Source organism: Nannospalax galili, unplaced genomic scaffold, assembly GCF_000622305.1.
Source record: "Nannospalax galili isolate Female #2095 unplaced genomic scaffold, S.galili_v1.0 scaffold1569, whole genome shotgun sequence".
In the NCBI taxonomy this organism is placed as follows: Eukaryota; Metazoa; Chordata; class Mammalia; order Rodentia; family Spalacidae; genus Nannospalax; species Nannospalax galili.
In genome coordinates, this window is record NW_008360051.1 from 352,573 (window position 1) to 373,401 (window position 20,829).

The following is a 20,829-nucleotide window of genomic DNA, read 5'->3' on the forward strand; positions in this document are numbered from 1 at the left end:
TGAGATAACTGAGGGGTTGCTGAGGTGTATGTATAAGGGTATGCACACTGGAAAGCCTTTACCCAGCATGGATCATGCCTTCTCTTCCTAGCCTTCTCCAGATTGTATACTTCAGCCCTCCACAAATCCAGGAGGCCATGTGTGATTAGGGCCACAGTTGGCTGGGAAGAGTAGCTTGATAATCCAGTGAGGATCCAATGACCCTACTTGGCCTTCCTTTAATGAATGAGCACAACCATCAACAAGCCCAATTGTAATGATGTTTAACAATCAGGGTCAGCTGAAGACGTGATGATGGTAGTTACTTCATGCAGAAGGGACTGTGTATAGCATCATCTTATTAAAAGGACCTGGAATTTAAAAGGATTTGGTGCTAGGAGCCACATATGAGGGAGAACATACAAACAATTAAGTTCACTTTTGAGTAAGGTTTTTTTTAATCTTATTTTAATGCACAGAAATTTTTGAAACTTGATTTATCGTATAGTCTATTATTTTGGTGAATGACCTATGTGTACTTGAATGGTGCATGGGTACTTATTTAAGTTATTAGGTATGTGGTTCTGTGAGTGCCAGTTCAGTCAGCATGGTTGGTGGTGTGGGTTATATTTTCCAAATTCATTCCTGATTTCTCCCACTGGTTTAGTGTCAGAATGTCGCTCCAGTCTGTGGGTTTGCCCCTTTTTGTTTTGAATTTTGTTTCATGTGTGCGGGGTGCTGTCATTTGCTGCATGTATATTTGAAGATTTTCCTTTGTTCGTTTGTTCTGCTGTGTGGATTGAACAGATATGTACGCTCTTCACACTGCTATAGACCGAGAGGTCCAAGGTCGAGGCTTGGGCTGATTTGGTACCTTGTTTTCTTCTTGTGTCTTCATGTGGGGATGGGTCAATGAGTGAGCATTTCAGCCTCTAGTCACCTCTAAAGGTGCTAATTCTATCATGAGGGTGAGGCCCTCCTGACCCAACTACTTCCTGAGGCAGTTTGAATATGGTGTGTGCCCCGCCTTCTCAAATATCACATACTGCCTTGGTCCACAGCTGACTGTGGTGCTTTAGAAGTGGTGGGAATTATAGAAAGTGAGCCCTAGCTGGAGGAAGGAGGAGACTAGAGGGATGATTTTGGTGATCTTGCCAAAATCACTGCTCATTGCTTCCTGTCTCCTCTCTCTCTGAATCCTGTCCACCACTAGATGAACAACCTCCTCCAGACGCTGCCCCTCCAGGCCTTCTGCCTCACCCTGGGCCCAGAAATGCAGAGCCAAGTGACCATGGCGTGAACCCTTCCAAGTTGTGAACTAAAGTAAATATTTCCTCCCCATAAGCTGTTAATGTCAGATATTTTGGTCATAGCTACCGAAAAGTAACTGATAGGAGCGTCAAGGTCCCCATCTTCAAATACTTTTGCAATGAGTGTTAGAGTTCCAACATGTAAATTCAGGGAAGAATGAGGCCCTTCAGCTATGGCATGATGATTCTCTCCCTGATGGGCTGGTACTTTTGCTGTTTCTCCATTTCTGGTAAAAATCCATGTCTTTGAGTCTCCTTTTCTTCATGCTGACAATCATGCATGCTTTACTCTTGTTTATTTATTTATTTTTATTTTGTGGATATGTGTTTTCCCTGCATGTACGTAAGTGCATCGTGTGCACGCAATGGCCTCAGAGGCCAGAAGACGGCATTGGATCCCTTGGAACTGGAATTACAGATGGTTGTTAGCCACTATGAGGGTGCTGGGAATGGATCCAGGGTCCTCTGCAAGTGCAGCCAGTGCTCTTAACCACCAGATGCCTCTCCAGACCCTCCACTGCTTTACTTTTAACATCAGCAAGGACTATCTTTTCTGTCCACTGAGTGCCTTTCCTGCTGTCGTACCCTCTGCTCATCTTTTGGGGACTTAGTGGTAAGGCTCAGGTAGGGTATTTGAAGTGGACTATATCAGAAGTGTCCGATAGTCAACAATCTCTGTGACGGTTTAGTATCTATTTGCCTTGCCTAACTTCTCAAAATCATCAAAAAAATTTACTTGTTGACAATTTCATGCATGAATGTAGTACGTTCTATTTTCATCACAGTCATCTATTCACCATCTTTATCCTCTAGTACTTTCATCCCCTCTTACTCCCACCAAATCGCCATCCCACTTTCAAGGCCCTTCCATGTGAGTTCATGAGTGCCATAGGCATGTCGAGACCACAGCATTTAGTGTCCCCACTGCATTCAGTTCTTACATTCTTTCTGCCCTCTCTTCTGTAAGTTCCCTGAACCTTGGAGGGTGATGTGGGTTGTCCTGTTTAATGCTGAGCATTGAACAGTGCATTTTCTCAGCACTTAGACCAGCCACAATTTTCTGCATTAGCTGCAATTGTTTGATCAAGGTTGAGGATGGCATTAGTCTATGGATATAAACCTAAATATTTAAGAGTTAGTTTGACAACATGTCCAATTAGCAAAACAACAGCAGTAGATTCAGTCCTAGTATCTATGACCACCCAGCCTTTGAGCAGGTCCACAGCACCAAGTATGAATTTCCTCCTATGGACCAGGCCTTATACCTAACCAAAAAGCAGTTGGTTTTTCCTGTAACAGTCATGCCATTATTATACGAAAAAGCAGTTCTTACCTGGCAAGTTGGCATTGGACATGCAGGTCTACAGCCTGGGGAGACCAGTTGTTGACTTTTCTCACTCAGCCACCTACATAGCAACTTTGGCAATATGAAGGCTAATCAGAGGGGAGGAAGCTTCTAGTCAGTTCAAAAGAGGATTCTCTGTGCTTTGTAACCAGAGTATGTGGTGCCTTTAGAAACAGGGTCTTATCATCCAGTTCTGGTGGGCAGCCAATAGCAATCACCATAAACTGCAGTTTTGGAGGCTTTGGGAGCCTTACTGACCAACTGTTCATAGGGAGCTGTACCATACCTGGCACTGAGATTTTCATTTAAGAAACCATGGCTTCTGGGATCAGCACTATCCACTCAAGCATGATACCTCCATTCAAAGGCCTTTAAAAAGTAATGCTCTTAAACTAACTTATAAAGCAGTGTTTTTAAACTATGTCCTTGGTTTTGCGTAACCTCCCTCCTGCACCCATCTTTCCCTACTCCTGCTTAAGCTCTGCCACATTCAGGATTCCCTCCCTCTGTTTTTTCAGCACACGTGCTCCAAATCTTAATCATAATCAGATCTGTGGGGCTGATGCCTTTTACATAGTCTTGTGTTTGCCAAAACAATTTCTTGAGAATAAATCATTATTATATTCTATGAGGGATGTATGCATCTCAATCTGGGAGACCCTGTGAATATATTGATTCATATGTCAAAAGAGACTTGTAGACATCATTGAGATTAAGGTATTTGGATGGGTCTTGAAAGCAGAAATCCTTGATCTAGTTGTGTTCAGAAAAAGAGCTGTGATGACCAAAGGAAGGTCAGAGAGATGCAGCATTGCTGGATTTGAAGATGGAAGAAGGGGCCAGGAGCCAAGGAGTGTAGGCAGTCTCTCGTCTAGAAGATGGAAAGGACAAGGAAATTAATTCTTCTCTAGAGCTTTCAGAAGAGAACACAGCTCTGACCGCATAGGGATTTTAGCCTGATAAAACTTGTACCAAATTTAGACTTATAGAACTGTAAGATAAGTAAATAAATTTGTATTCTTTCAAGACAACAAATTTGTGAACATTTGTTAATAGTAGCTATAAAAAACTAATAGATCCTTTTATATTAACATATTTAGATGGAATTGAAAATGGAGACAGCTCGGTAAAAGCATGCCATTCTGAGACAGAAAAATCCCTTCTAATAAAATTCACAGAATTAAAAGCATGCAGGTTTTCTCAAACTCAGCATTTCTAAGTCATCTACTAAATGACGTGGACATGAGGAAGAGACAGGCTCGCAAAGTACTTTCTTCAGCAGTCTGGATAGAGGACTTCACTCTCTAACTAATAGGATTTATTCTATAAGGCATAAATTAGTTAATTTTTAAAGAAATAAATGAGTTATGCCAAGGGAAGGCTTATTTTTGGAGCTGAAGCAAAGTTTCAAACCTTCAGGCATTTTCCTAAGGTTTTAGATCTTGCAGTTGGTTTCTATAGCAACAAGTGAGTGGAAACCTCAAGGGACCTGACTGTAGATGTCACTAGAGATGACTCTAGAATCCGGGGAAACTGGACAACTGCCCAGGGTCCACTACATTAATAGAACTCAAGTGGAGGTTGGAGGAGCACTAACTCATGGAGGAGCTCAACTCATTCCAGAAATGCAAGGCAAGCAAAGCAAAATAAAACTCAGGTGCCCTCTCCATGCAAATTCCAGGCAAATCAGTAGAGAATAGAAGCAGCCCTTTGTATCTGCCACTTCCACATGCATAAGTTAGTCAACCTCTGATGAAAAATATCAGAAAAGAATTCCATATATGGTTGGAGAGATGGCTCAGCAGTTAAGAGTACTGGCTGCTCTTGCAAAGGATCTGGGTTTGATTCCCAGCACCCACATGGCAGCTAACAACCATCCATAACTCCAGTTCCAGGGAATCCAACGCCCTCTTCTGGCCTCTGCAGGCACTGCACCACATGGGTGCACTGATACACATGAAGGCAATACATTCATACACATAAAATAAAAATAATAAAATACTTTTAAAAAGAATTCCATATGTCTGACATAGACAGATATTTTTCTTTCATTATTCTCTAAACAATGCAAAATAAGTTATTTATATAATATCTACCTGTGTTAGATTTGCCTGTCCCTGCTTCCCCAGCACTAGAACTACATGTGTATGCCATCAGGTTTAACTTCGTATATGGATGCTAGAGGCTTGAAGTCAGGTCCTGACGCTTACGTGGTAAACATTTTACCACTGAGCCATCTCCCCAGCTCCAACATCATTCCATCTTTATCTTTCATTAGCTTTACTTCTTAAGCAAAATCTAGATAAATCCAATGTTGTTCAGCCAATGTCTGTCATCACCAAGTTGTCCGATAAACGGAAAACTAGTAAATTGTTCTTCCTGGAAGCTTCTCAATACATAAGTGTTATCTTATTAGCTATTATTCATTCACAGAAAGGGGATTTTTTTTTTCTTTTTGGAAAAAGACACAAAGTAACATTTAGATATATGTTTGTTTTCAACAAACGTTGCATAGTCCTTGAAATCAATGGATGCAAATGGCATCATTTCAAATACTGAGAAATAATCAGCATTTAAAACCATTTCAGAGAGTGAAATTTATATAATTTAACATTGAAAATTGTTTCTTTACAAAGGCAAGAAGTATGAATCATTCCGACAACAACTTTGAAAGACTTCTTTCTGTGCGCATCAGCTAAGCCTGTTTAAACATTTTCTACTGAATAATGATTAACAGACCTAACTTTGTTGAATGCCAAACTCTCTATAATTTAAGGAAATGAAGTGTTCGTATGTTTCTGCTCCTAAAGCCACTTTTCTCTTAACTCCTCTTTCAATCACTCTTACAAATGCTTGAGCACACTCGCACATGCGTGTCTCCCAGAGCAGCCATTTCTTCTCTTTTAATAATTTTAATCAATAGCTGGGCTGGAGAGATGGCTCAGCGGTTAAGAGCACTGACTGCTCTTGCAGAGGACCCAGGTTCGATTCCCAGCACCCACATGGTGGCTACAAACCCTCCTTAACTCCAGTTCCAGGGGAATCGGAATCCCTCTTCTGACCTCCGTGGCATTGCATGACACGGGTGCACTCACATACATGCAGGCAATACACTCATATACATAAAATAAAAATAATAAAAATATTTTAAAAAATAATTTTAATCAATAGATATTTATTCGTTTGTTTTAATATAGGTAGTCGTTCTGATCAGCTTTAGCTGTCAACTTGACATGGCCTAGAGTCTGATAGTAGAACCCCATTTGAGGAATTGCCTATGTTACACTCGCCTGTGGGCAGTTCTGTGGAGGAGTGTCTTGATTGTTAACTAACGTAGGAAGACCCAGTCCACTGCGGACAACACCACCAGGCAGGTTGTCTCCAAAAGCTAGTTAAGTCCAGGTCTGCAAGCAAGCCAACAAGCAACTTTCTGCCTCACGTTCCTGCCTGAGTTCTTGCTCTGACTTCTCTCAATGATGCACTGTGACCTGAACATATAAGCCAAATAAACTGTTTCCTCCCCTAAACAGCCCTTTGTTAGAGTGTTTTATCGTAGCAACAGAGATAAAACAAGAACAATCCTTTCAATTATAGTAAATAAAACTTTAGCCAAATGTAGATGTGACTATATAGCAACAGGTGGATTGAGTTGTGCTTAAATCATTACATTTGGAGTAAATTAAAAACCATCACTAGGTGTTACTATTAACTATGAATACACTAGTCTAGATATGGACTCTAGATGTTGTCAAAGAATACAAAGCTAATACATATTTATATTCCCCATTCCTTGAGACTCTCAGCTGTTAATTATAAGTGGTCATTTCTTAGTGAAATACTAAGGCTTACTGTGATTGTGTTTGTTGGGCTATATAGTTAAAATTGTGTCTTGGACTGGAAATATTGCACAGTGGGAGAGTACTTGTCTAGCATGCATGAGGTGCTAGGCTCAGTCCCAAGTATAAAGTAGAATTTGTCTATTTGAACTACTTGCTATAGGAAAAAGTAAATGTACAGGGGTGGATTTTGAGTGAAAGCTAAAAGCAGCTGACATTTTTGTTTCTTGTAATTGATGATGTGACAATGAGATGATTTTTATTTCATATCTCCTAGTTTTCAAAAGAGAAATTTTCATTTTTCTTATATTACATGAATTGCCTTGGCCTCTAATGTCCTGTATTTGAGTATTTGACAAACATAATTTCTACTACTGAAGTCACTAAATTTATCTTGAGAGAAATTTCTAATTTTTTTAAAATCACAGGAGCATTTAGTATCTGTGGTTCTTGACTTCTTTCTTCATAGAAAGATGAAAGTTACCATACTATTTTTTAAACATAACTTCTAGTTTAAGAAGGTCCCAATTCAAATGGGACTTGGGCTAATGAGGGGGACAAATTCACCCATTTCAGGATATTGTTGAATCAACATGGTGAGAATCATACTATTAGGAATCAAATATTCCAAAATAGAACATATGCTAACATTTCCTCTTCATGGATGTCAAAAGGAACAACAAAGAAAATGAATTCCAGAAAAGAATGAAAATCACATGATAAGCACAGGATGGACACAATCTTTTATTATAATAAACTTTTGGAAGATGGTCAAAAATGAGAATTGATATACTATTTCTTTCGTGATTCTTTTTTGAGACAGTATCTCATTATGTAGCCCAAGTTAGCCTCAAACCTCAAACTTGTAACCATCTTTCTGCCTCAGCCTCCCAGAGTGCTGGGAATATAGGAACCAGCCCCCAGGCCTGGCTAGATAGAGTATTTATTTTTAAAGAAACATTCCAGAGCAAATTTCCATCCTGCAGAATACTGTTGTTAGAGTTTTATCTGGAATATCCCCCACAGGTTCATGTTTTGAGTGCTTGGTCTCCAGTTTGTAGTGCTGGTTTGAAGGCTGTGGAGCCTTCATGAGGTGGAACCTGCCTGTAAGAGTGGGTCTCCAGGTGTGGGCCATTGATGATTGTATTGAGTCCTGGGTTCCAGCCATTCTTCTGGCCTGCTGTTATGAAGGGGTCTCCACTGTACAGTATCACCACTGTGAACTCTGCCATGCTTTCTCCAACATAATGGACTGATATCCCTCTGAAACCATTGGCCAAAAAATAAATAAATAAATAAATAAATAAACAAACAAATAAACAAACAAATAAAACACCCTTACATAGTTTTATCAGGTAATTTGGTCACAGTGATGCAGATATAGAAAGAGAAACCCTGAAACCCTCTTGAGCTCCTGTACCTGATAAAACCTCATTTCTGCAGATGGTGAATATTTCCAGCCAAGCCTCATCCCAGAGTCAATCAGATACCTTAGAGATTAGACTAGACTCCTTTCCACTTTGTTTACAGTGGTCAATCACAAAGCTAAACAGCTAATCAAAGCAAAGCTTTGTGTGTTTACTGTGGTTATATACATATGTCATGAAATTTACCATTTTAACCAATTTTAGCATTATGTTTTGTAAAATCTGGCCGATATTTGTTGCTGAGAATCATGTTCAGTCTATTTACCTGTTTAATGGAAGTATTCCATGACTCTTGGTATTCATTTACTAAATGATATAATATCAGTAAATAATTATACGAAGAGATTTCAAAACTCAAGGGAAAATTAGTTGAATGACATTAGTGTTGTTCTAAAATGGATGAATGAATAGCGAAAAAATGATTTTTTAATGTTTTTCCATCTGTTTTTCCATGTGTCTGTACAGGACAGGAAATGTTCTAATGAATTTTTACTGGAGTGAGCATCATTTGAGAAAAAAAAATCATCCAGGTTCACTACAGGCATAATACTGTGGAAAATACTTGGACCAAATCTTCTTTTGCTGATTATAAATAAAAAATATTAAAATGGTACCACCTAGTTTGGACTTACACATCAAGCACAGTAACTCAAAATAAGCCCGGATTTCCCCTTCTTTATTTCTACTCCTGGGCCATCTTTGTTGGGGGATTATTACTGCTTCAATCTCATTACTTATTATGGATCTGTTTAAGTGGCTTATTCTTGCTTGTTTTACTTATAGTAGTTTCTAAAACTTCACCCACATATTGTAGATTTTCCAGCTTTTTTGGATATAGATTTTTAGCATATTCCATAATGGCCTCTATAGTTCATTGGTGTCAGTTATATTGTCTTCTTCAACTATAATTTTATTAATGTGGGCTCTCTCTCTCTCTCTCTCTCGCTCTCTCTCTCTCTCTCTGCCCCTCTCTTGGTTAGTTTGAGAATTTACCAATCTTGTTCATCTTTTCAAAGAATCAGCTTTCTTTAATTCCTTATGTTATTACTTCCCTCCCATTTCATTAATTTCTGCCCCAATCCTTACTGTCTCTTTTCACCTACTGGTTTGGGGTTTGGCTTGCTTTTGTTTAGTGAAGACTTTGAAGTATGGTCTGGAGTGATGGCTGCTCTTGCAGAAGACCTGGTTTGAATCCCAGCACCCACATAGCAGAAAACAACTGTCTGTAATTCCAGTGGATCTGACACTCTCTTCTGTTCTCTGCGTGCACTGCATGACATGATGCACTTACATACATGCAGGCATAACACTCATACACATAAAATAAAAATAAACCAAAAAATTTAAAGACCTTGAAGTGTGTCACTGATTACTTATTGAATTTCATTTGTTTTATTGTTTTTAACATTTTATTGTGTATATTCATTGTACATGGCACTGTGTTATATAAAGACATGTTTGTACAATCATATATTTTACATTGATAATACCCCCCATACCCACCTATTCTCCCCTCTGTGATCCATCTTCCCTTCCATTCATTAACCCTTTGTTTGCCTAGACAATTTTGTTTCTACTTTCTTTCATTTTCATTTAGTTTTAAATTAGTACACAAAGTAACAGGTTTCCTTATGGCATGATCATACATACTTAGTTTTGATTTTCCCACCCCCCCTCCAGATCTCTCCCCCACCTCCATCTCCTTGTCTCCCACAACCAGTGCACCCTTCCATCCCCACTACTCCCCTCCCAGTTTCCTATCACATGCATTCTACTGCCCTCCCCACAAGTTATTTATTTAACGCTTTCTGGGTTTTTTAATTTTTTTAAATTTTATGTGTATGAGTGTATTGCCTGCATGTATGTGAGTGCACCCGTGTTGTGCAATGCTGTGGAGGTCAGAAGAGGGTGTAGGATTGCCCTGGAACTGGAGTTAAGGATGGTTTGTAGCCACCATGTGGGTGCTGGGAATCGAACCCGGGTCCTCTGCAAGAGCAGTCAGTGCTCTTAACCACTGAGCCATCTCTCCAGCCCCTTTTTTTTTTTAATGTGGGTATTTATAGTTATAAGCTTTCCTCTTAGAACTGTCTTTGCTGTTCTGACAAGTCTCATTTTTGTTTTCCTCTCGTTATAGGAATTTTTTATTTTTTATTTTTAAATGAATTTGATTATTCAAGAGTGTAGTATTTAATTGGTATGTATTTATAGATCATTTTAAAGTTTCTCTTGCTATTGAGTTCTAGTTATATTACACTATGATTTGCTAAGATATAAGAAATTATTCCAGTTCTTTTTTTTTTTTCTTTTTTTCTTTTTGATTGAGGGTCTCCCTGTAGCCCAGGGCCTGGAACTTGCTATGTAGACCAGGCTGGCCTTGATCTCACAGAGATCCTCCTGCCTCTGCTTGGATTAAAGGTGTGTGCCACCACACCTGGCTCCAATTTAGTTGTATTATTAAAGACTTGTTTGAATGTCCTAAGTGTGGTCTATTTTGGAAGATGTCTCACAGTATCCTGAGAAGGATGTATTTTTCACAGTCGTTGCATGAAATGTTCTGTAGCTACCTCTCAAGTCCATTTGGTCTACAGTGCAGTTGAACTCTGAAGGTTTTGTTTTGATTTTCTATCTGGATGATCTACTATGATAAGAGTAGGGTATTGAAGTTGCCCATTATTATGATTGTGTTTGGACCCTGCTTTCCCATTATGTTAGTGCACCAACATTTGCTACACGTAGATTTACTATCATTGTATCTTTGTGGTGTTGTCTTCCCTTTATTAACAACTTTTTAAAAGATTTTTTAAATTTATTTTTTATGTGTATGAGTGTTATACCTGCATGTAAGTGCATCTGTGCTGTGCAATACCCATGGAGGCCAGAAGAGGGCGTCGGATCCCCTGGAACTGGAGCTACAGATGGTTGCCAGCTACCACGTGGGTTCTGAGACTGAAACCCAGGACTTCTGCAAGAACAGCCAGTGCTCTTAACTGCTGAGCCATCTCTCCAGCCCCTATACTGACACTTTAAGAAAAATCAATTCTGGTTTAAAGTCTGATTGTCAGAAGTACGGCTATTCTGACTGTATCTGTATTCTGACTGTATCTGGCTTTCGCGTGCTTGACAAATCATTTTCTGTTCTTGTACTTTTGGTCTCCGCTTAAGACTTTGCTAGTGAAATTTTCTTACTGCTGACAGCAAACAATTAGATCTTGTTTTTTAATTCACTAAACTAGGCATGTCTTTTAATGGTAGAATGGTAATTATTAACATTTAGGGTTGCTACTGAGAGAGGTTTGCCAGTTCCCATAATTTTACTGATTATTTTCTTTGGTAATTCAATAATTTTTTGCTGTTTTCTCTTTGCATTAGGGATTTCTGGTTCAATCAGCTGGCGTGACTGATTTTTTTTCTTCTTTCACCTTTGATCAGACACGAAATTTCTTCTTCCCAACATTGCCATCATCGAAGCTCTCTTTATTTCTTCTCTCTTTGCACAATTCCTTTAAGTACTGTTTGTGATACTGACTTGGTGATCATAAATTCCCTTAGTTTATACTAACTTTAAAATAGCTTTATTTCTTTGATTTTAAAGAAAAACTTGCTAGATATACCAATCTCATTTGGCAGTTATTTACTTTCACAGCTTGAAATGAAGGATTCCTGGTTTTCTCAGTTTTTAGGTATTATATGGAGTGGTCTGATATTATTCTGATGGTTTGTCTTTGTAAGTAAGCTGGTGTTTTCCTGGAGCAACTTTTAATATTGTTCCATCATTTAGAAATTTTGGCATTTTGACTATAATGTCTTCTGGAGAGTTTCTTCTCTGATCATGTCTATTTTGGGTTTTAAATGCCCCTTGTGCTTGTATATATTTTTCTTTCCCCAGATTTGAGAAACTTTCTGCACAATTCCATTGATTATATTTGCTATTCCTTTCATGTTTATGTCAGTTCTTCCCTGGTCTCTTGATCACACCCTAGGGTTTTTTGATATTGTGATCATGCTTCTTCATTTATTTTTTATAGAGATATTTATTTTTAAATTTATGTTTATATGTGTGTGTCTGCATGAGTTTATGTGTACCACATGTGTGCAGGTGCCCACTGAGACCATAAAAAGATATCAGATTCCCTAGGTCTGGAGGGACAGGCAGTGTGAGATGCCAATGTGGGTGATGGGCTCTGAACCCAGGTCCACTGCAAGAACAATGAGCACTCAGCTAATAAGCCATCACTCCAGCCCCCCACTCATCTTTCTTTATTGATGTTTAAGTATAGTTTTTCTTCAGTGGTATCGTCTGTTCCTGATATTGTGGCTTCTTAGTGACCCAGTGTATTAGTGCTGCTTTCCCTGTGTTTTCTATTTGATTGACTTTTTCATTTCCTTTCTCGTTCACGTTGCCCTTTCGCGTCTGCATCACTTTCTTACCTACGCCCTCAATTGATTTCCTTATTTCATTCATCCGCTTGCTTGCTTCCTCCTTAAAGTGATTAGTGTTAGAAATAAAATTTAATTTCTTTGTTTGGCATTTCAAGCATTTCGGGATCTTTGGATTCGTTACTGGATGAATCACGGTCTTTTGAAGGCCTCACGTTGCCCTGCTTTTCGTGTTTCCTGTTTTTGTGCTGCAACTTGCACATCTGTTGGCTCAGCCATCTCTTCCTGTTCCATCTGGGGATCATTTTATTAAGCACTTTACTCTGGAGGAGTCAGTTCCCAGTATAACTGAGTCAGAAGAAAACGAAGTGCTGTAAAAGCAGTATCGGTGATCCAAGCAACACAGAAATGCACATAAAATTGATTAAATCCAATTAATACACCATCACTGACTATAGAGCAGAAAATAGCAAAAGTAATATAGAATATTTCATGAAATAATTTTCAATGATTCAAGCTAAGAGTATAAAATAATAAGTGAATGAAATAAAGGAGGGGAGCAGGAAAAGATGGAAAAGGGAGCAAAGTTGAATAGGAAAAGCATGGGGGAACATTATGAAGGGGAAAGAGCAAAAGACAAAAAGAGTAACTATGCCCAGTGAAGAAACATGTATAAACTAAATTAGGGAAACATTAAATAAATAAAGATGTAAAAGCTTTAAAAATTAAAGCCAAAATGCTATTAAAAATACAGGGAATGAAGGCAAAAGGGAATGAGGGCAGATCAAGTTTTAGAGCATCTTGTTTCAGGCTGATCTAAAAGAGGACTCTGCCAGACTGGGAGAAATCACTGAAGTTGGAGACCCTTGTCTTCCTCCCTGTAGGCTGCTGCAGAACCTGGACCAGTCAAGAGCCACCTATCTGCCAGAGATCTTTTTCCTCAGAGGCTTCCCTTGTCTGCTGGCCCAACTGCTCTCTGCAGTCTGTGGCTGAACAAGTTCTCATGCTCCTGAGCTGTCCAGTTTGCAAACACTGGAGTAGCTGATGTTCTAGCTGGGGGTGTCTCTGGAGTACATTAGGGGTATGGGAAGCAAACACTGCTCTGGGATCTGTACAGGGAGACCCAGCTTCATGCCTTTGAAACTTAGCATTAAACATCCTGCTGGAGGGATGAGGCTGCAGAAGTCAAAATTCTGTCATGTGGCAGCATCTTGTTGTAGATAGTTGGCTCCAGAGACTGGGCCACCCACTGACCTCAAGCTCAGGACAACAGGACTCCGCAGTCATCCTCACTTGACAGGCTCAGCTCCTAGCCACCAAGGCCAAGGCTACCACATATCTTACCATTCATTGCCTACCAACTCTCCTGACCCTTGAACTTTTCATCTCAATAGTGTCCAGCTCCCATTGTGGCTGTATCCCACCCAGGACCTGTGTCAAGTTGACTTGTGAGTGTTCTTGTTATATAAGCCCCCCACCACCCCATCCCCATGATTCAGTGTTAAACAATTGGTTCCCTGTCAAGGTGGCACTTGGTCACAGCCCTCTAAAGACATGTGGACTTACAAAAATAGATCACCCCTTCACTGCTGAACTGACCTGTCTCACCAAAGGAGTCACTATCTCACTAAAATCTACAACTGGATATGAGGCTTACAGTGCCTGTGGGCTTGTCCTGTGGGCAGGACTTCCGGTCTACTCACTGTGGGCATCCTGGTTTACCTTTTGGAAGAAGCGTCTATTTCGCCTCCTCTGACCAAGTCCTGTTGCTGCTTTTTTCTTTGCTGCTGCGTGCCCTTCTGTTTCTCCATGCTGGCCACCTGCTAATCACGTCTTTTGTGATTTCTGATGCTCTTCCAATCTTTTATATCCTTAGAATAGAATCTTTTGGGTATCCCCACTCTTCTGAGTAACCATGTCACATGGAGACGGCTCCAATCTGCCACCTTCATGAACTTCTCTTAGAGACAGACTCAGTGTTATGATTTTATAATCTCTTCTTAAAGAGAATTTATTGGCTTTCTTATCACACTGAAAGTATTCAGCTATCCTCTCTGAATAAGTCTTTGATGAATGGCCACAGGCAGAGAGAGAGAGAGAGCAGCCATGATCTGTGTGAAGGTAATAGGGCTCCAAGTCTAATAATGAGCTTTAAAGGGCATAGCTTGCACATGCAAGGAAGACCCTGGAGATTTGCAAAGCAAACTGTGACTTGCACCAAGTTTCCATTTTGCTTTTGATGTGTTCCTTCCAAGGCAACCATTCACAGTCACGATGGAGTCTGAGCAACCTCCAGAATATGCACCTTCCTGGAGACGGAGCTTAATCAGGATAACCTCCCAATGAATTCCCATGCTTTCTTCACGACATTTCTGAGGAACAAACAAGATTCTACCTATCACATGTAAACAGATCCCCACCTCAGTGCTTTTGGACCCCTCTTGAAGTAGGCTGAGTCCTCAAGCAACCTTTAGGAGTAGGGAGGCAAACCACTTCTAAAAGCTGATGATATCAAATGATATGCATTCTTAAGAGAGAAAACCTCCTAACTGATGTGACCAAGTATCTTCAATAATTAACGTATTGAATCTCTATATTTGAATTGCAGGTTTTTAATGACAAAAGGCCTTGACAGCTTTACCTTAGAAGCGCTGGCTACTGGTTTTTCTTCTTCAGAAAGTACATACTGACATGTGCATCCGTGGTCTTCAATGTCACCAAGAAACTAGTTTGAGATTAGAAGTAGAAATGGGAGAGAAGGTGCTGCTGCGTCCGTGTTTAGGAAGGAGGGACGGAATGCTGCTTCCACGGGTGCTTCCTACACTGTCCTCTGTGATAGGTCCTTCCTTGTATGCAACTGCCACATAGTACCCAGTAGTTGATGTTTACCTACATTCCTTTTTCATTCGTTCTCCTAATTTTCCCCTAGAACATTCATTTTAAAGCTTTAGTTTGATTAGGATTACAGCTCTGGGAACTAACTAAAGTTTATACAATTGACTTAATATCGCTTTCTAAATCACTCAGGAGTCCCATTTAGTTTAACTGCCATGATGGTGTCTCAATAAAATAATAAAAGTCTCATTGAATTTATCTGCAAAAAAAGTCAGTCTGTCTACGTGGGTGCATTTTAAGGAATTTCTTACCTGTGGCTTGACTCAAACAAAAACAAAAACAAACAAACCCCAAACTGAAGACTGCTAATCACTTATCTTGTTGCTGAACAGAGTACCTGAGAAAAGCAGTTTAAAGAAGGAAGGGTTTGTTTGGGCTCACAGTTCAAGGGTATAGTTTGTCATACTGGAGAAGACGAGGTATCGGGAAAGTGAGGCAGCTGGTCCCGGTATCTGCAGTGAGGAAGCAGAGAGAGGAAGGCTGGCCTTCTGCCTGCTTTCTCCCCACTGTTCAGCCCTGACCGCAGCCCATGGATGCTGCTGCACATTCAGGTTAGGTCTTCTCAGTTAGACCTTTCCAAAAAGACCCTCGTAGACATACCCAGGAGGTATGTTTTCATGCTGATCCTAAATCTAGTCAAATTGACAGTTAAAATTAAACATCACACTATACAAAAGAACTGTGTTTTTAGGTAAAGATTTTTTTCTAGAAAACTACAATTCTTTGAGTGTGATATACTGATTTCTATCAGGCAACTTGATAATCACAGTAGTAGAAAGTAAGTTAATTACTACTTCAATGCTCCAGAGTTTCTTGCAGAAATATAAGGAACAATTTCCTTATCAGATTCCTGGGCAAGACCTTTTGGGCTAAAATTCTTTTATTTTCTATAGCTATACTTCAGTGATAATATACTCTATTCATTATTTCCTCTAATTTTATGTGTTTTAAAATGTACAGTAACAGAATTTAACTGCCCTGGACTGAAAGGAGACTTCTCAATGAAGCCAGGGGTAGAGCTGTGGGATCTCAATTCTTGTCAAGAATTTACGAAACAGGGACAAATATATGCTCTTGAAAATTAATTGTCATTATTTCTTTCAAAAATTAATGACTGAAATGGGGAAAGTCCTGGGTAGAGTCTGAAAACTGCCAAGCTATAATCAGATATGGCTTGACCTTTGGCATTTCATATTGATCTCTCTTCCATAGGACTCTCTGATATTTTGATATGTGTTCAAGACATGCTGCAGTTCATATGTTTACCCGTCGTCATCCTGAGAGAGCCAAGAGTAGTCTCAAAAGCAAGTCCAGTTGTATTTGCTTTAAAAATATATGTGTGTGTGCACGTATGTGTGTATGAGTGTATTGACTGCATAGATGTAAGTACACCCATGTTATGTAATGCCCACATAGGTCAGAAGAGGGCATTGGATTCCCTGGAACTGGAGTTACAGATGGTTGTTAGCCATGATGTGGGTGCTGAGAATTGAACTCAGGTCCTCTGCAAGAGCAGACAGTGCTCTTAACTGCTGAGCCATCTCTTCAGTCCCAGTTGCATTTTCTTACCAAACTATTCTATTAAGTGGACATGGTAAGTTCGGTTGGGTCACCCATATTAAAATTAAAGCTTCCATTTAAGGATGAAAATCTGAAACTTTGAAAAATGTGATTTTCATTGTTTCTTCATCTGCAGGTTAACAAGGTTAGTCTGTTTCTATAGATTTTAATGCCTTCAAAATACAGTGTTCGTGCTGTGAGATTTATCTGTCAAAGACTTCACAGGCTCTGTAAATTTTACCACATATTTTCATTCTATTTCCTTTATATGGAGTGATGGCTTTCTATCTAACTGGACACTTTTAGCACTTGTATTTGCTGTTCTATTTACAATGATATATATGTGTTTGCATAATAGATAATGGTGAATTTCAGATAAAGGGCTGGTCTTTGAACTTCTGCCATGAGCTGATCTGGTGCTGGTCCTAGTTCTAATATCATATCTCTGTGACTGTGGGTGAGCCGTTATCTCCCTATGCTAGTGTTTCCACATAACTAAAGGAGCTGAGAATTATATTTCTTGCAGAATTAGGAGGACTCGGGGAAGCAGGGAACACCAGAAGGGTAGAAGTGGATGCATATGAATAGCAAGTAGGGTGTCACATAAGACCTGTAACTGGAACATTGTAAAAGACCTAAAGGGACAGGTGAGTTTCTAAAACACACCTGAGTGGATGACATAGAGACAAATATTTTTTTACTCTTTTTTAAATTGAATTTTGACAAATCTCATGTATTTTGATATTATTTAGATCCCCTCCCCTGTCTGCACCACTTTACCTCTACCCCTCAATTTCATTCACTCTAATGTATATATTATACTATATAATATATCAAATATATCTAATATAGTATATATTAGAGTACATGAAATACACAAACACATATGTTCACACACATACACACACACCCCTATAGAGTTAAATTTGTATCCCCAAATGTTCTTCAGTGTGGTTCACCTACTGGTTTAAACAGGACTGGCTCCCTTCAGCCATCTGCTGCCAATACCTCCTCAAGTGGGGCTGGGGTTTCTTACCCACTTCTCCATGTCTATGCTGGGATTGTGTCTGGCCTGAACTTGCATGGGACTTGGGCATGCTGTCACCATTGTTGCAAGTTCATATGAGTAACTGACCAGCTGTCTAGAAAAAACTCTATTTCCTTGTGGTCAGCCACCTCCTCCAGCTTTTATAATCTCTCTATTCCTTTTTCCATAATGTGTACGTAGTATCTTCAGAAATAGGGTCTTACTGTGAATTTCTGGTGGGTAACCAAGAACAGGGGCAATGTCCAGTAATGTTTGAAGGTATATGGCACCCCTGTTCAACAGCTTCAAAAGAGAGAGTTCATTTCTGCCACTGGATTTTAATAGCCTATAGTGTCTAGTAGGGGCAATGTCCCCCTGTTATAAGGTAACTAAATATTTTGATTAAATGAAACAAGAAACTGCTGCCCAATCCACTGAAGTCACTATATTCCAAGTGAATGTTGTTTTTGGAGTGATATCCAATAAATGACAATTATCTTGCTTGAAAAATAAGGAGAGGGAACCTCATCCTAGTATTTGGAATTTATTCAAAATGTGAACTATTAAGTGACTTCAGATGATACAATTGTGATAGAATTTTGTTGTCTGGTCTTAGAGTTAACTATCAAAATTGCTTAAAAGTATTGGCAATCAGAGAGACTGGAAAAATTCAGTTCATATTGTTAATTCTTTAAAAACACCATCAAATATAAACTTTTGAGAATAAGTACTGTCTGCTATACATATAAACTATACTATGATCTGAATATTTCTATTGTCCATTATAAATGTAGATTAATATCAAGGTAGTAGAAACCAAAACACTCTTCCCAACAGAATAGTTGATGATCATTCACTAAACAAAAAACAAGGAATATCCATCCTAATTCAGTTGTTAACTATACAATTTGCTAAAGTTATATATAAGTCAAATGTTTAATATAATTGTAAGTATACAGATATGCAAATATAAATTAAACTAAATTCTTTGACCCCCTTTGGCTGCCATTTATGACAAATCTAGAGGTGTAAGATTATGTATTATTCCTAGTCTGGAGATTTTTCAAAATGTTATTTTGAGTTTATAATAATTGGTGGGCATCTTTGTTTTGTTTCTGTCATTTAATAAAATACTCTAAAAAGAAACTTACAGAACAAAGGGGCTTCTTCCAGTTTATAATTCTAGGTTACAGTTCATCTTTGTGGGGAAGTTGAGGCAGGAGCTGCTAGCCACTTCATGTCCACTGTCCAAGGCAGAAGAGAAAGAAGCGAATTCATAGTGCTCCCTTGTGCTCAGTTTGAGTTGCTCCCTTTATACAGCTCAGAATCCCCTGCCTAGGGAATGGGGCCTCACAGAGTGAAGGAGTTTCCCCATGTCAACTAACTTAATTAAGCAACCCCTCACAGACATGCCCACAGGCAAACCCAATGTAAGCAATCTCTTTTTGAGACCCTCTTCCCAGATGATTCTAGTCTGTGTCAATCTGACAAAGGTAACCATCACAATGGGTCATACAAGATTTCTCTCAAGTAGCATGTTTAAGCACGGCATAAAACACCAACAGGACGAAGTTTGTTTAAGGCCACCTATCTAGGCTTGCAGTTTGGGGTTCTAATTTGTCTTTAATTCACTCATCACTGAGGTGTGAGAAGCAACCACAATAATCTAGAACCTCACCCCACTGAATTACGTACATAGAAGTAAGAAATCCCCACTGCAAGCATGCTCCAACAGACCTGGCATCTTTCGCTACAGGAGTCTGAAAATGTGTCCGCCTCTTTCTCATTTCCACAAACCCGAAACTCTTGAATATCTTATGTAAATCTTTTATTTGGTAGGTAGTATAATCCACCAGTCTCTACCAGAAGTGACCTTTATCTCCCAGGGGAGATTTAAATTGTTTGACATTTTTGACTGTCTTGACTGGGTGTAGAGGTGCCCAGGACATCTAGGTAGCTGCCATCTAGTGGAAGGCAGGGACATAGCTGAGCATCCGACAGCAGACAAGGGGAGGTTTACAACAAGCAAAGATGGGGAAGAATGTCAGTGATGCCAAGACTGTTAAATCCCTAACCCTCAAGGACTGGAGTCTCTCCACATCTACACAAGTTGGCGGAAATGACCATGCCACGGTGTTGGCTCTGACCTTGTGAGGGTGGGCCCTTCCCACAGTGGCCTGAGTGTACCTTTCCACGTAAACGTTGCTATGACATTTGACTGACAGGAAGTCATTTCTACTTGTCCCTCTGGGAATAAAATGCAGTCCCAGGAAATGTCTTTGCTGTTCTAAAGGTCACGGGGACCTTGGTAATCTCTGGAAGGAAATAAACAAATGCTTTGCAATAGTCGGTGCCCTTAGTAGCTTCATAAGCCTAATGGAGAAATCGTAACTTTGATGTCTCATCTATTTCACATTTAAACGTTTTCTGAAAACAAAGCAGAGCTGGGTCCTGTTGACAGCTGTGTCGTTTTTAAGTCTTCTGCCAGTGTGCAAGCCCTTCCAACTACCCTGAAGTGGCTCCATTTCCAACTCGTGGCAAGAATAGGTATTAAGCACTGGGTAGCTATTTGGGGAATTTTAAAGGTTATTAAGTTCTGAATAACAGAATCACTCATGCTTTCCCACCAAACTTTTCTCAGCAGTTGAATATATCTGGATCTTATTCTGGTTTTTCATTCTTTTTTTAGCTTCCTGAAATGACTCATGTTCAAACACAACGACCCTGGATGACGTTTCTCCTACAGAACCTTGGGTTGGTCCTAGGCTGGCTTTCTCTCTTACTCTTAGCTGTCTATGAACAAAATATTAAAATATAAGTTGAGATTCTTCAACTCCTTCCAAAATAGGCCCATGTGGTCATGTTTTATTTCTTCCATGTTCTCTAAGATGATTAGTAAATTAGGTATTTTTTAATCTTAGGCAAAGAATATGTCTTTTATCTTATTAATTTTATGTTGTACTTTTTATTTTTAGATATATATATAAAGATGAAGCTATCTTGCATTGAAATTTTCTTTTTGCTTCTGACACTGTGATGGAACGCAGGCATGATTAGTGTTAGTAAATTCTGA

General features: G+C 39.3%; 1 protein-coding gene across 4 annotated transcripts in view; it reads left to right on the forward strand.

The window, feature by feature from the left end:
* Nucleotides 1–20,623, forward strand: part of Slc39a12 (solute carrier family 39 member 12) — an 84,127-nt gene extending 63,504 nt beyond the window's left edge. For 3 of the 4 annotated variants that reach the window (XM_008824109.2, XM_008824108.2, XM_008824110.1), the window contains one exon: nt 20,446–20,623. In XM_008824109.2, coding sequence (XP_008822331.1) covers nt 20,446–20,574 — 129 coding nt within the window. In that variant the 3' untranslated portion in view covers nt 20,575–20,623. The remainder of the gene's footprint in view (nt 1–20,445) is intronic. The other variant, XM_008824111.1, reaches the window with a different exon arrangement.
* Nucleotides 20,624–20,829: the final 206 nt, after the last annotated feature.